We start from the raw sequence: 16113 nt of genomic DNA on the forward strand, positions 1-16113 counted from the left end.
TTGAGAACCACTGTTCTAGAGCACCCTGGAACCGAGGGAAACTGAAAGAATACGCCCATTGGCTACAAATCAATATATGATTGGTTGATCAAACTGTCAGTCCAAACGTACGCTCTCATTCAGTGCAACGGCCAGGGCATTCGATCAAGGATGTAGAATACCTTGGTTGAAGGATATAGAGAGGCGAAGTCCCTCCCTTTCCGGGAGCCTCCATGGGACCCCGGAAGCGTAAAATTATACATTGAAGTCAATGGAGAGAGAAAGGTTATCTTTTGATCCCGTTTGAATTGTGCCACGAATGACACATATGATGTTTGTCAATTTAAAAGAATATTTTGCAAGTCAAAAAAATTAAAATGTGTCGTAAAACTGTGAAGTTACACAATTTTTTGTGTGAAACCGCTGAGTGAACTACAGGTCTCTGGTCTCGCACAATACGCGTCACCATCACAAAGACGGCCGTCACGTTAGCAAATTTCACCTGTTTCTTTCAGAATGAGAATAAAAGTATAAAACGAGGTGACTACAAGTCTGGACACGTTGAGAGCTGTACATACACGAAAGGGGAGTTAGTCGGTTCTGTAAGAGCAGCGGGACCGGCTTTACAAGATGTTGGTGAGTAATATGAGTGCAATGTGTAACGTTAATGTCAGCTAGCTAACATTAGCTAACAATGTACACTAACGTGTTTTGTTTCAGTAACTAGTTTTCTCCTTTAGAACTTCGTGCTCTCTGTGTGTGCTGTGGATAACATTAGTGTTCACAAGAACAAGGTACACTCCCGTGTTTTGTTTTAGTTGCTCTTCAGATTGAAACGGACAGTTTTATATCGACTATACTGTATGTGTGATCTCCTTTTACATCTCGTTGTGTCGTTTGAGTTTATTTGCTGTGTGTAGATTCAAGGGTTTTGGTTATCTTGTCAATTTGTTTGGTTATCCAGGCACAGCTGTGCGTGACTCCCTCGGGTACACTGGTATGTGTTTTCCTAATCTAGAGAGCATTGATTAATTAATAAACTACACACTGAGTCTAGATCCTGACCAAGTCCTTTTTTATTGTTGATCAAATGTTTTTCAAAAATGTATTCATACACATTTAGAAAAATACAATGTACAATCACAACCAGTACAACACACATTACAAAAAATACAGAAAAAACAAACAATAACAACAATCAGACAAAACTATGGAAAAATAACCCCTCCCACCCCCAGATCCGGACCATCCTTGTATTATTGCTCATTCAATCTATTATAGCATGCTAACAAACATGGTACTTTCTTTATTTGTACAGAGGCGATGGCGCGATGCAGAGCGCTGTCTGTGATTGTGCACGGGGGATGTACAAATGCAGCCACGCTGCAGCATTGGCAATATGTGCCATGTGGCAGATCGCTCCACAGATGTTGAGTGCCAGTGGAGGAAGCCTGGCACTTCCAAAGTAGTCCAGCCGGTGTCTCAACTCTACCAACAGTGAGAGGAGACATACAACCCACTGGCCAGAGACATCGCCACTCAGGATGTAGACTGGTTCAGGTCTGCACTGAGGGGCGCACAGTGTGGCATGGCATGGCTTCACCTGAGCCAGAGCCGCGGCCTCAACATCAGGCCATTGTCACCGTGCCGGAGCTGGTGAAGGGGGTCGGGGGCTTGAGGCAATTCTTGCCTCAATGCGACTGAGCAGAGACCAGCAAGCTGCCATCCAGACAGCCACCGGAGGACAGCGGACAAAGTGGCAGTTACACAGGCGGGGCAGGTTGACAGCCAGCAAGTTTGGTGCTGTGCACAAGTCCATCCCCCGATGGACTTGTGCAGCCATCTGCCCTGCTGGAGGTGAAGTGTCCACCATCATTATATAGGATATATATATATATATATATTTGTATACATATCTGTAAATTGTATAATTTTATTTGATTTAAAAGTATTTTTGATCTCTGTCTATAAACACAAACTGAGTAAGATTGACAATAAAGTTGACTTTGAAAAATATATATATTCTTTATGAAAATAGTTGACTGTTGGAGAAATGAATCCAAATGAAACGTTGGACTGAACTACAACTACGCCTTTAAATCTCTACGGACTGTTTTTCAGCGGGATGGCAAGTTCCTATCTTTAAACATTTATTAGTTTTTTCTCATAACAGATTTGATTTTCTGAAGTTAATTTAACTTAACCATGTAAGGTCATTATTAAAAAGGTACAATCAATTTGTTTAGAGTTGAATAAAATAATGATAAACATTTCATTTGGATAATTTACTGACAGAATAAGAAACTCAATAATGCTCTACTCACCTGTTCCTTTTTATAAAGTGAAACAGTTGAAACGATAGATTTTAGTAAACTTAAAAACAACCTTCTCCAAAAGCTATCAAGGAATATACCTAATACTTGTTTTAGAACTTTATTACATATTTTTATATAAATAGTTTGAGTGATCCATAATTGACAGAAGCTTGTGTTTACACTGACCAGTTACTCATATACTAATGTCTTTGTAACTTATTTAAACCACTACCTCACTAATTTCTTTCATTCATCACGGTTCAGTAAACTAAGTGACACATGAACCAGTTTAATCATTATAATAACGTAGGATTGCAACTCTTTGAAACTGTAGGTGGCTCTTAAAAGAGCCGTTGTGTTTGGGTGTGCTGGTCTCAGGTCAGTCTAAGCCCTCTCTCGCGGATGCAGCTGGATGTCCTTAGGCATGATGTTGACCCTCTTTGCTTGGTTCATCTTACTGGGGGGCAGCTACATGGATGTCGGTGCAGTTGAAGGCAGAATGAATTTATTATTGACTCCGAATGAAGCACAACTTCATGTCATACAATACATTGACTTTATTTGTAATTGTGTAAAAAAATAAAGCATTGATTAGCAAGCAGGACCTGCAGGAACAGAGCACGGTGATGGATGGAGCTGGGAAGAGAGAAGAATAAAGAAAACAGATCAACTTCATTATCGGATATTAAAAATTCAATTTCAGAACAAGTTGCCGCTCCTACAGTTTTTTAGTATGTAAAGATGATTTCACTTGACCTATGCACAATATCACACTCAATACATGTGTGTCTCTGGGGGGTGCATTGTGCCTTTGATGTATATAAATAATATACCATAACCAAATACTATTACGTACAGTGGAAATCAGGTTGCCAGAGCAGGTCAGTGTGCATGTTCCTCAGGGTCTCAGCAGTTACAGGTGAGGTAAAGAAAATAAAAGAGAAAAAGGTCAGTAACAACACTTTGAATAATTATCTCTTTTAATAATGTTCTCTCAGTAATCACTCAACTACTGTCTTTCCAACAAACAGATTGACTCACTATCATCACAATGAAACACGTCCAGAAGAATGGACCACAGATGGAAATTAGCTATTAGCTATAATCTGGCATATTGCATCTCTTCTCTTTGCTGAGATTAATGTTTGTGTATGCATGGTCCTTCTATAAATAAATACATGTCATGCAAAGCTGCCTGCCTTCCTTCCTTCCTTCGACTCTCCCTGAACTGCCTGATCTTTTAATGTTCAATGTTAACCATTTGAGCAGATAGCATTAAGTAGAAAAGATCGCAGATGCTAATCTGCCGTTAGCCTACCTCCCGCCCCCTTAGCACCTGGCGATAGGCTCCTCTTCAAATGTTTCACAAAATACTTACCATCATGACTACTCTTACTGTTTAACATTTGGGTTCACTTCATGTTAAGGCTAATACAAATGACAAGGCTAAGTAATGTGATGCTAACTAACGTGCTCGCTACTAGCTATGTAGCTAGCTTGACTGTGTTCCATGCACAACATGTGTATTACCTGAGATCTCTGATACAGCGACTCCTGGTCCTTTCATCAGACGGGAAGCGATAGAACGAGCTATGATCTATAAGTATGATCACTTATGTGATTACAACCTGGTACAAACCACACAGACATCTTGTAAAAGTGAATTTATTTTTAGCAATCTCTTATTTATTGGAGGGAATAAATCAGTTATGAGATCTTCTTCTTCGCTTTAATTACGAGTCGCAACCACTTGGAGCATTATCGCCTGTGACATCACTTACGCGAGCCAGAATGGGATTTGGGATTTGTAGTCTTTGTAGTCGCGTATTTTTCATAGTCTTATATTTCAACAGTTTTACGACAAAATGTGACTTTTTTGACATGGAACTGATTGTTTAAGATTGACAAACATCATATGTGTAGTTCGTGGCACAATTCAAACGGGATCAAATGATACGTTTTCTCTCTCCATTGAATTCAATGTTAATTTTTCGCTTCCGGGGTCCCATGGGCCGGAAGTAGATGGGCGTGACTTCGCCTCTCTATACTACCCAGAGAACCAGAACAAGATCTGATTGGTTGCTTTCTTTTCTAACACAAAACCACTGAAATGCGTAGTGCATGGTCCGAGAAGGAGAAACAAATCAACGTAACACTGTAATATTACAGATCAACAACACAGATACCATTCTCATTTATTCATTTGACATACATCTTATTTATAAAATTAAATCGATTTTTTGTTTATCTGAGTGTTCCAGGGTATTCTCTGAATGAAGGCCCTGAGTTACAGTATGTGAACGCTGGAGTAAATCCTCTTCCTGATTTGCATGGATCCGGCTGAATGTGAGGCCTGCTGCGTGTTTGTCCCCGAGACAACGAGCGACGGCAGCCAGAACTGTTTTTTGTTTCACGATGTGACAAAGCCGGCTTACTGTCCTCCCTTAAAGTTCGTATGCTCAATGCCGGCTACCTTCCCGTTTCCACCATGATTGCATCATACCGAGCTGTAGATTACACATATTTTACACCGTCAAAGTATTACCGGCTTCCTTTGGCCGATGGCTGGGCCAAGCTGAGCATATGCTCCGCGATTAAGCATCCTTAAGTGATTTTTCATAGCCCGTTTCATTTACCCATGTTTAAATGTGCTTTGGTTAAGCCCATTGGCCTCTTATGTCAACATGCTGCTGAGGAGATGGCATTAAATGGATTTAGGTGGGTGTGTGTCTGTGTGCGTGTTTCAACATGTTGAAGGTTTATATAATGCTTGGGGGTGTAAATGTGTGTGTAACTGAGAAATCATAAAGCAAGGTTGAATGTATGAATGTATATGTTGCTATCTGTGTGTGTGTGTGTGTGTGTGTGTGTGTGTGTGTGTGTGTGTGTGTGTGTGTGTGTGTGTGTGTGTGTGTGTGTGTGTGTGTGTGTGTGTGTGTGTGTGTGTGTGTGTGTGTGTGTGTGTGTGTGTGTGTGTGTGTGTGTGTGTGTGTGTGTGTGTGTGTGTGTGTGTGTGTGTGTGTGTGTGTGTGTGTGTGTGTGTGTGTGATAAAGGTCTGGCCCTTAATGCCAAATCAGCCACCTGGTCCCAGATTGGGCCACAGCCTGATTTCATATCCCCTCCTTCATTTGGGAATGAATGGGATTAAATGTAATCCCGTTTATAGACACCCGTAGAGATCAATACTAAACTGCATTTAACTTGATTTGACTGTAATCTATTACAAAGACGCTTACTATTGCACTAAGCGTTGTTCCGAAAAAGAGCCAATGCTTCGTTAATGGCTGCATTTTGTTTAAACCTTGGACCAGTTCTCTTTACTAATGATTTCTAATCCAACGTCAACACAAGGACACACCGACTCCATTGACCTGATTTCAGTTGCTAGTTGTTCTGTATTTCCATGCGATGTTTCACTTCCCTCGTAAACATTTGCATATTAATTTGAAATGTTCACACAACAGGATGATTTGAAGTGTAATCATACCAATACCCGCACGTTTTATAAATACACACATGCCGTGGTTAATTGGCGGTTAGATTTCTAAATCTCTGGGTGCAGCCTTACTCGTTCAACTCAAAGCAGGATATCTGAGAGACATGTGTAACAACCCCCCCCCTACTTTCCATTTAATTGGTTTCATAAACAGATTAATTTGAAGGAGAGGGGGGCTTAATTGCTAATCAGCGTTTCCATGCAGCTCCTGAAGAGTTGAACAGGATCAAGTGTGTTCTTCTACCACAAAAAGGCCTTTAGAGCCTGCAGTACACTGACAGGGGGAGAGCGGAGAGAACAGGAAGAAGGAGATACAAATAATAAGGAGGCACTGGTAAGAAAAAGAGGAGGCAGGAAGGAGAGAGGGACATTTAGAGGATAACGACAAAAGGCTCTGTTCAGAAAAGTTATTTTAGTTACCATTGGATATGTTGATGTCTTTGAAAAGAGATATTTAACTCTATCATCTCAACATGATGTAGCTCAACTGGGTTTCAATCTCCCTACATCCTCCCACCCTACACCCCGCCTGCACTCCCTACACACCCAAATCCGCTTTAAGACACTGGTACTGGCTACCCTTTTGTGAGGGCATCCGGTCCTTCCCACACCAGGAGAGGATCAAACCATACTCCCCAGCATGTGCACTTGGTTATGCCGGGTCAATGGGCTTTCGACACCCTTACGTGACCCAGGTACACTTCAACAAAAACACAACTCTTTGTTATCCCGGATCCAAAATGGTGGAATGAGCCCCCATTGACCTCAGGACTGTTTCACCTTTACCTTGGCCATTCAATCAGAACAATAAGAATAGAAATGGAGCTCTTCATGAGTTCAGCCAATTTGAATGCACTTGAAGACGATTCCACTTATTGTCATCACGTAGTACAGGTACCATGGAACAAAATGGTTTCTCTGCTTTTGACCCATCCTAGTGTTCGGAGCAGTGGGCTGCCATTATGTACGGCGCCCGGGGAGCAGTGTAGGGAACGGTGCCTTGCTCAGGGACACCTCGGTAGCACTTGGTTTTTCCGGGACTTGAACTGGTGACCTTCCAGCTGCCAAGCCAAGTCCCTATGGACTTCGCCACCACCGCCCTACTTCAATGATTTGGCTTATTTTGAAGCGAATGTACCTGCACTTTTCTTGTTGTTCTGAGTTAGTGTCTTCGTGGTTTATTGCACTTATTGTAAGTGGCTTTCAATGTAAGTATCAGCTAAATGTAATGTAATGTTGTTGTTGTTTTTAATCTTGACATTAATGATCATGCTGTTGTTCCCAGCGGTGCTGAGCGATCGGCTGATCCTGCTGTCCTTCCTGGAGCAGAGCCAGGTAGCTGCAGTCTACCTCAACCCAAAGAACCAGGAGACCCCGGAGACTGGCCGGCGAACAGACAAACTCTCACCCTCTGAAATCAAGGTACTACGCATTGATGTCATGTGCATGAGTAATGTGTGTGTGCCTGAGAGATTACGTGTGCACAAAGACTGGCGTGAGAAGATGAAGTGAGAGTCGGAAGGAGAAAGTAAAGACGGAAAAAGAAAGGCAGTAACACGTCGTCCCATATACTGAAACATCGTGTGTCAATACTTCTCGGACAACAAATTAACTTTGATTTGAAACCAGGAGTCTTCCAAATAAGAAAATCTTAACCTGTTTCTTCTTAATTCCTTTGCAGACTTCTGTCCATAGAGATTACTTCACAAACTGCCTGAATTTAGCAAAAATGTAACTGTCATTTCGGTAGTTAAATCAGTTACTATACCCACCATGAGAATCTATTATACTTGTACGTGCCCTAACCTTTGACTTAATGCAGTTTGTAAATTATGAATATTGGCCCAACTCGGGCTTTGTATCTTTGGGCACAACAGGTGAATGTAGTCACCATGGGAACACGGGCCTTTAGTCTAAATGTGCCTCTTACTCTCTACATCGTTGCTGTTTCTGTCTAATAATCTCTCATAAAAGTGTGTATCAGGCAGCTTGATCTGGAGGTGTTTTGTAGGTATTAGTAAAAAGTCAGATTATGTGCCGACACGTTCGTCCCTCCCCAAAAACAAAACTACACTCTGTCCTCCCTCCCTAGCTAGCTGGCTAACCGCTAACCCTGGCATTATCACATTACTGCCAAGCCCTTTTGTTAAGGTGTGTGTGGTTGTGTGTGCGTGTACATGTGGGTGTGTATTAAAGCAATCGTTGCTGCCGTGCGTCTGTCTCCAGAAGCAGAGTCCTGATAAGACACCCCCCCCCCCCCCATAGTGTACACCCCACACCTCTGTCAATGCATGTGCTGCTACATACACACATGTGCACACACACGCACAACTACCCATCCCCCACAACACACACACACACACACACACACACACACACACACACACACACACACACACACACACACACACACACACACACACACACACACACACACACACACACACACACACACACACACATCGCCCTGGTCCAGTGGGCTAAGCTGGAGAAGGGAGAGTGGGGGGCGTGGGGGGGGGCTAAACTAATCCGGCCCACAGAAAGTGGTTTTTGATTATTGCTGACCAGCAAACGCCAGCAGAAAAAAAAAAAAAAACGGAAGAGGGAAGAGATGGGTAGGGATGGTGAGGTGGAGGGGGCGGGGGGAGTTGAGATAGTGTGCTATTAACCCGGTGATTTTCAGATTTTTTTCTTCTTTGCCATTTCTAATCTGTCAGTGATCTCCCGTTCAGCTGTTTGAGGCAACTCTTTGTTCCTTTTATCATCACATGTACTTCCATCATTTTAATTCATCTCTGTATTTCGTGTCCAAAGCAAATTCCCCCCCAAGGGGCGAGAAGGGCAGACATGGACCACTGAACCTCCAGCTTGTCGATTTATTAATTTCTGCATGTTTCTGTGCTTTAAACCCTTTTTGTGTTCCAAGAGATTTTAGTTTTTGTTGTTGTTTTTAGAATAATTTAAATAGACATTGCTTTCATAACGTGCCTTTCTGTCAGGCCCTAGACACTCGTATACACTGTAACACAGGTCGTGTGTGTGTGTGTGTGTGTGTGTGTGTGTGTGTGTGTGTGTGTGTGTGTGTGTGTGTGTGTGTGTGTGTGTGTGTGTGTGTGTGTGTGTGTGTGTGTGTGTGTGTGTGTTCGACTCTGGTAGCTGCTTCATTGTGTTAGTGAGTGTGACTGGAGATAAAGTGTGTGTGTGTGTGTGTGTGTGTGTGTGTGTGTGTGTGTGTGTGTGTGTGTGTGTGTGTGTGTGTGTGTGTGTGTGTGTGTGTGTGTGTGTGTGTGTGTGTGTGTGTGTGTGTGTGTGTGTGTGTGTGTGTGTGTGTGTGTGTGTGTGTGTGTGTGTGTGTGTGTGTGTGTGTGTGTGTGTGTGTGTGTGAGAAGAAGAAATGAGCTGTGGTGTTCATGAAAGGCAGGGTCACAGTGTAAGACCTGCAATTTCACCTGCTTTAAAAGTGCTTCTAGATGGAGCACTGTTTGTGTGTGTGTGTGTGTGTGTGTGTGTGTGTGTGTGTGTGTGTGTGTGTGTGTGTGTGTGTGTGTGTCTATAAAAGTGTGTGCTATACACTTTGTACCCCACTGCCTGTACATATATACATGTGTATTTGTGTGCATGCATGCATTCATGTGTGTGTGTGTGTGTGTGTGTGTGTGTGTGTGTGTGTGTGTGTGTGTGTTTCTGTGTGAACGTGTGTGCCCCCCCCCCCCCAGCGCCACGAGAGCTCATTACTGTGTGTCTCTTTGTTGTGGCCCGTAGAGCGTGGCGGACCTTCCCAAAAATATGCACATCACTAAAACAACAAGCCCGCCAGAACAAAACACGCAGACACACATTAATAATGGAAGATAAAAAACAACCTTTAGACATCAACAAAAACAAAATGGGGGAAGGACACGAGTAATATTCGGGGCTGGAGAAGTTTGAGAGCCTTCAGGTGTTGACACAGGCAGGTGAATCCAAATGAGTGCATCACTTAGGCTCTCTGATAACTTCCCCTTTTACTGGTGAATGTGACACAGCAGCTAGCCTTCATCCTCTTCCTCTTCCTCACCGGTTCTTCTTGTCTTCTTGTCATGATGAATAAATACGTTTATGTACTCTGGTCCTGCATTGGTAAGTATTTGTGATGTCTGTTCTTTATTTGCAGGTCCCATTATTATTATTATTATTATTATTATTATTAATAATTTCCCCCTTCTACTCCAGTAGGACTCAGATGAGGGTGTTGCACTTTTCCTTGTTTGTGTGATGTTTTGGTGTTGTTGTTGTTGTTGTTGTTGTTTTGTTTCTTTCCGTTAACTGTCAAGTGGGAACTAAGTATTTTTTTGTATGTTTTTGTGTTTCTCTTATCCTACGATACTGTTATGATTGGCTGTGAATAAGACAATATCAAGGACAGACCATCTATTTCTATTTTTTCATTTTGTTTGAGAAAGGGGCAGCTAATATAAGATTATGTTCTCCTCCCTGCTTCTTTTCGGGTATGGTGTGTTTATTGAGACATGTTTTGTAAATAATTGTTATACATTAAGTTGTGCATACCATGGAACAATTAAAAATGAAATGAAGATAATAAAATAAACATTAAAAGACAAAATACATAATAAAAGTTGCAGTGCAGTTTAAGATTTGAATAGTTCAATTAAAAGCAGCGACAAAAAGAAAAGTCTTCAGCCTGGATTTAAAAGTAGTCAGAGTTGCAGCGGACCTGCAGGTTTCTGGGAGTCTGTTCCAGATATTTGGAGCATAATAACTGAACGCTGCTTCTCCATGTTTAGTTCTGACTCTGGGGACAGAAGGCTGACCAGTCCCTGAAGACCTGAGAGATCTGGATGGTTCATCATTTAGCAGGAGGTCAGAAATGTATTTTGGGCCTAAACCAACTGTACGTGTCGTTCCATGTCCAGATGGTGTCTGTGGAGGTGAGCGGTCGGGGGGGTCGCAGGCTCAGCAGGCGGCTGGCTCTGAACCGTCTGCAGGACGTGGCGCTCTGCTGGTGGGACTCGGAGGAGCCCAGTGAGGAGCTGTGGCCCTGGACCCCGACAAACACACACAGGAACAACCTGGTCCTGCTCAGCTGCTCGCCTGCTGAAGGCCTCAAGGTACATTCACACACATGCTTAAAAAGAGCGAGGAACACGTTGCCAGGTAAGGTTAGAAACGTTGTGTACACATGGGGTGGTTGTACAGGTCAAACAAACCCCAGAGATCCACCCAGGAGATCGCTGTTTCTGTCCCAAGTGAAACCGAAATTCAATGTTGACTCATTTAAAGGTGGGGTAGGTAAGTTTGAGAAACCGGCTCGAGATCGCTAGAATTTGAAAATACACAACCGGAGAAAATCTGCCACTTCCTTATAGAGCCCCTCCTCCAACACACACGAACGCGCACATGACCAATGAGTGCACGAGATAAGTTTGTGCCCCGATTGAAGGCTGACAGGCAGGTAGGTTGTACTTTCTACAGTATTACGGCTTCTACAGATTACATTTTTTTATGGATTTTTTGTCAAAGCACTTCAGATATTCATTGCTATCGGGATGTTAAGAGCATTCCATGGAATATAACAAAAAGTGTATCTCAAGCCGGTTTCTCAAACTTACCTACCCCACCTTTAAGGTTATGTTAAAAAGGACCGATGATGCTGTTTGGGGTGTTCCCCATCCTGTAGTGTGCTTTATACAAAATACAAATATGAACCTGAAAATGATGGTAATAGGGCCCTTTAATTACTTCACTCAAGTGAGAAGATGGTGGATTGCTCCTTTGGGAGCGAGATACTGATTCTAAAGGAAGTATTTTAAGTCACAGTGATGAAGGGAAGAAGAATCTGAGACTGAAGGGAAAGCTCTCCATACATGTATACAGGTCAATCTTCAGTATATTTTAAAACCGCAGGATAGTTAAAGCTTTCTTTTTTTTGTAATTTAATTTTTTTTTATTGGATTTTAAGCACAAACATCCAACATCATACACAGACTCAGAGAAAAAACAAACAGTACCAAAGAAATAATAAAAATAAAAACAGAAAAACAGGCAGGTAAAAACAGGCATTGACAAGTATCCATACATCAGAGTTAAACATCCAGTCATAGCAGCACACACTAGTGCATGATATTGTGAGTGTCCCACATCCACTTATCAGTGTCTTCACACGGTTCCACCTTCCCCAGACATGCATCTACTGAAACTATCCCATTGTTCATTAGCCATGCCACTTTGAACATTCAACCTTCCCAGCATCTTTTCACATGCAGCAGTCTCCATCATGTGAACCCTCCACATATTCAGTGTAGGAGTTTAGGGGTCCTTCCAACATCTTAAAATGATCCGCGCACACGTTATTAGGCCAGTCTTTAACACTCTAAATACACATTTATTCAGATGCGGGGTCACCGTCCTGTCTCCAAGGAGACAAAGTCTTGGCGAAGTGGGAATATCTCATTTCAACCATTTTCCCATAGAGTCCAGAACACTCCTCCACAAGGGACAAACCTTCGAACATTCCCAAAATACATGCATACATGTATACAGTACGTGCCACGTTCTTCCCCACATTTCCAACATAAATCATCCTTAATCAGGCCCATTCTGTGTAGTTACAGCTTTCTCATGACCTTTTCAGGACTCTTTGAAGCCTTAAACTCAGTAAACACACCATAACTCCAGCTGTTTCTTTTTTACACACACTAAGTTGCTCTCACACACACACACACACACACACACACACACACACACACACACACACACACACACACACACACACACACACACACACACACACACACACACACACACACACACACACACACACACACACACACACACACACACACACACACACACACACACACACACACACACACACACAGAAAGGACACATAGTGAACAAAGCTGCTGTTTGGAGTGGAGGCCTGTGTTGTGGTGGATGGGATTGGGGACGGTGTGTTAGTCACCTCTAGGGTGGCACCTCTGTTGCACCTCCATGCATCACCATGTGAAATACACCGGAGAAGCTAAGCTGTGGTTCAGCGTGAAGGAGAACGCCTACACTTCCACACACATCTTCATGGCCTCTGGCAAAACCCTGCCCGTGACCTGATTCTGTGTCAACGTAGGGTTGTCTTCGTGCCAAAAGCACATGAAAGATCCTAAATTACCGAACTGAGCTTAACTCTACTCCTCGTGCTGTGTATCGGTAAGCGTATGCAAAATATTTCACTACAGCAGAGAGAGAAGGAAGATGAGCGTTACCAATTGCATGCTTGGAAAACAAATCCACGCAGCAGAATGAGGGAGGGAGGCACATGAATATTGAAATAAGCAAAGCAGATGCTGTTTGCCGCTTTCACTTGTTTTTGGAACGCTCTTCACATTTATCTACACTCCTTCACCTAGTTTATTCTCACTGTCTCCTTCAACCCCCCACATCCTCCTCCTCTCCTCCTTCCTTCCTCCACGCTTCAAGAACATTAAAGTGTCTTCGTGGGGCTGCGGCATCGCGCTCTAATGAAAGCGTTTGTTGTCATTTTTCAGATGCGCGGTGTGAAATTAAGCGAGCAGTTTATGTAAGAGCCGTGGCGAGAATCAAACGCCGGGCACACATCGGGAGACGCCAGCTACTTCAATCACTTCAAGCTCATATATATGTTCCTTTTGTTCAGTACGCTATCTGCCGCACTAAGCCAATTTTCTAGCCAGTCTCTCGGCATTTATAAAAGTCTGATTTCTTTCCCTATGTGGTCTTAATTCGCGTGCCCCCCCCTCCTCATGCTGATAAGTGGAGCCACGGCATGCTGGGGGAAGGAGAGAAAAACACATACATAGTTTGATTTAATGCATTCAGTTAACATTTTTAATTATCCTTCCTTCATGCTTCCCTCCCTACACCCCCCCCCCCCTAAACACAAACATACACACAAACAAACCATTTAATAATCTTAATAAAAGGAAAACACCAGATGAATGTTTTCCGCCTTTTTTTGTCATATCCGTGTCTATGTTTGTGAACATTTAAAAGCGCATGGCTATCCTGCTATCTGTCACCAAACAGTTTCCCTGCCGCTGTTTGATCTGCATTTCTCTGATTTCTGTTGTCTTTTAATTATTAGCTCTGTGCTGCATGGGATTTTCCTTTGGCAAAACAAGAAGACCAAAACAGATTGTCCATTACAAGACAACCTTGACTGAAATAACTCGCAACGAAGGAAAACACAATTGAATAAGTCACTCTATACTTCATCTCATCCATAACAGTACAATTAAGACTGTATTTGAAAGCTACATGTACAACTTTAAATTGGGTAATTTTGCCTCGGAAAGTTAAAGCTGCAGTTTTTAAGAAGCCCTATTATGCCTTTTGTGGTTTTCCCTTTCCTGTAGTGTGTTATTTAGGTTTTAGTGCAGGGGTATTCAACTAAAATTCATCGAGGTCCAGTTAGAGAAAATGTCCCCATGCAAAGGTCCGGAACATCAACATGTCTACAGTAAGTTGCTTCATGAATTAGTGTGATATATATTGAAGTGACCTGTAGCTTTATCAACGTCTACATGTAATCAACAACTGACTGTCAATCAAATAAAGAAAGTACAATTCAAAAACAACAATATTTATTGTCTATTAACATTGAACTATACAGATATACAGTCAATACTGTGGCTATGTGTAATGTTCCTCTTGGGCTGCATTTAAAAATAAAATAGAGAAAATAAATAAAATAGCTTTTGAAAATATGTGCATCTTAAAAGTCCTTAATTTCAGATAAATAAAATAAAGTGTAGCAGCAGCTTGAGTTTCCCTTTTTCTTTGTTAACCGTTTCACAGCATGACTTAACAGTTTCAGCCGATTATAGAACAACATCAGTCCTTACACATCATAACAATTGAACAGTTTAAAAGTTTCTCTTTCTTTCCCTCTTATATTGCAGTCCCTCACTCACTTTTTTTAAATTCAGTGCGAGAATTGAGCTCGAGCTTGTCCTGCCAGGAGTTTGTAAATCTGGGCTGAAATGGTGTCAGGGCTATTCTCACACACATGCAGGTGCTCATTGGTTACAGTGATGCAAACACAGGTATGGTGAAAAAAGAGAGAAATATTCGAAGCAGAAAAAAAACAGCGTAATAAACCATCTGACAAAGGCCTGTGCTATAATGCTTCAATTAAATAGGATACAGAGATGTTAAGTTATAAATCAAGGGTTTTTATTATTATTTACAGCAGGGGTGGGGAACCTTTTTCCTTTCAATTTTTACAACATCCTCCGAGGGTCGTACAAATGATTGAACTCAACCTCTGCTTAAAAAAAACTAAAATCACAGCCCATTAATTTGGCCTTTCTTTCATTCTGTGCAAAGAAAAAGCAACCAATCCAGATATCTCACCATGACTCACGTATGCATGCATGTGCACGGTGTGGCATGACCACCAACACAGAAAGATATGGACACAAGATGTGTGCAAATGTATTTAGTATCCTATCCATGACCATGTGAACATGATTTAAGTGGGGGGGGGGACCTAACCTCCTCTAGGGGGGTCCGGGGGCATGCTCCCCCGGGAATATTGAATATTGAAGTTAAAAGCATCAATGTGGTGCACTTTGAGAGCAACATGAAGAGATCTATGGATACATCTTTCAACACCCATATGAAACAGAACTGTTAGCAGATTTTTCTTTTTGGATATTTTACAAATCACTCTCCTTTTAAACTCTATTCCTGTTATTTTTAACAACTTTTTTGTTACTGTCATATAGTATTTTATACCTGTTTTTCATTTAGTCTCATTAATAACTATAATGATCATATCAAGGTGTGCCTTAACCTCACTGAGCTGAGGTTATTTGAGCCTCTCAGGAGAGAGCTCTCTTCCACCTGGTTGTAGAAAAGCTCTTTAAATTTGTTAGCATAGCTAGCTAACCAGATGCTAATAACAACAGATCGCCACTGTGCTTTCAACTGAAGACACAGCCACGCAAACACTGTGGCATGTGTACGGCTCCTTATGGGTACTGCAATATTTGAAGGGCTGGAGCGGCGTTCCGGTGCTCAGCACTCCTTTCAGACGAGACATTATTTTTGCGGTCTAGATTTCTTCTTCTTTTTTGAAGTGAGAAGTTGTCCGTCAGTCGGACTGACCCCCCACCCCCAAAACGAAAACTCTTTGGTTCTCCATGAATTACACAAATCACCCAAATCAGCGTTAAAAAAGCGGGAGGTGCCGAAAAATCCCATATTAATGTATTGACTATAGCTCCAGGTCCGTATAGGTCCGGGTCCGGACCGCGGTCCGCCTGTTGCCGACCCCTGTTTTAGT

The 16113-nt window shown here is 42.2% G+C and overlaps 1 protein-coding gene across 4 annotated transcripts in view; it reads left to right on the top strand.

The window, feature by feature from the left end:
- The window catches only part of wdpcp (WD repeat containing planar cell polarity effector), a 99102-nt gene that overhangs the window by 42302 nt on the left and 40687 nt on the right, over positions 1–16113 (top strand). For all 4 annotated transcript variants that reach the window (XR_011644435.1, XM_071205577.1, XM_034100782.2 and 1 more), the window contains 2 exons: positions 7077–7213; positions 10705–10899. Coding sequence is in view for 3 of the 4 variants with exons in the window: in XM_071205577.1 (XP_071061678.1) it covers positions 7077–7213; positions 10705–10899 (332 nt within the window). In the remaining variant the exon portion in view is untranslated. The remainder of the gene's footprint in view (positions 1–7076; positions 7214–10704; positions 10900–16113) is intronic.

Source organism: Pseudochaenichthys georgianus, chromosome 15 (genome assembly GCF_902827115.2).
Source record: "Pseudochaenichthys georgianus chromosome 15, fPseGeo1.2, whole genome shotgun sequence".
NCBI lineage: Eukaryota > Metazoa > Chordata > Actinopteri > Perciformes > Channichthyidae > Pseudochaenichthys > Pseudochaenichthys georgianus.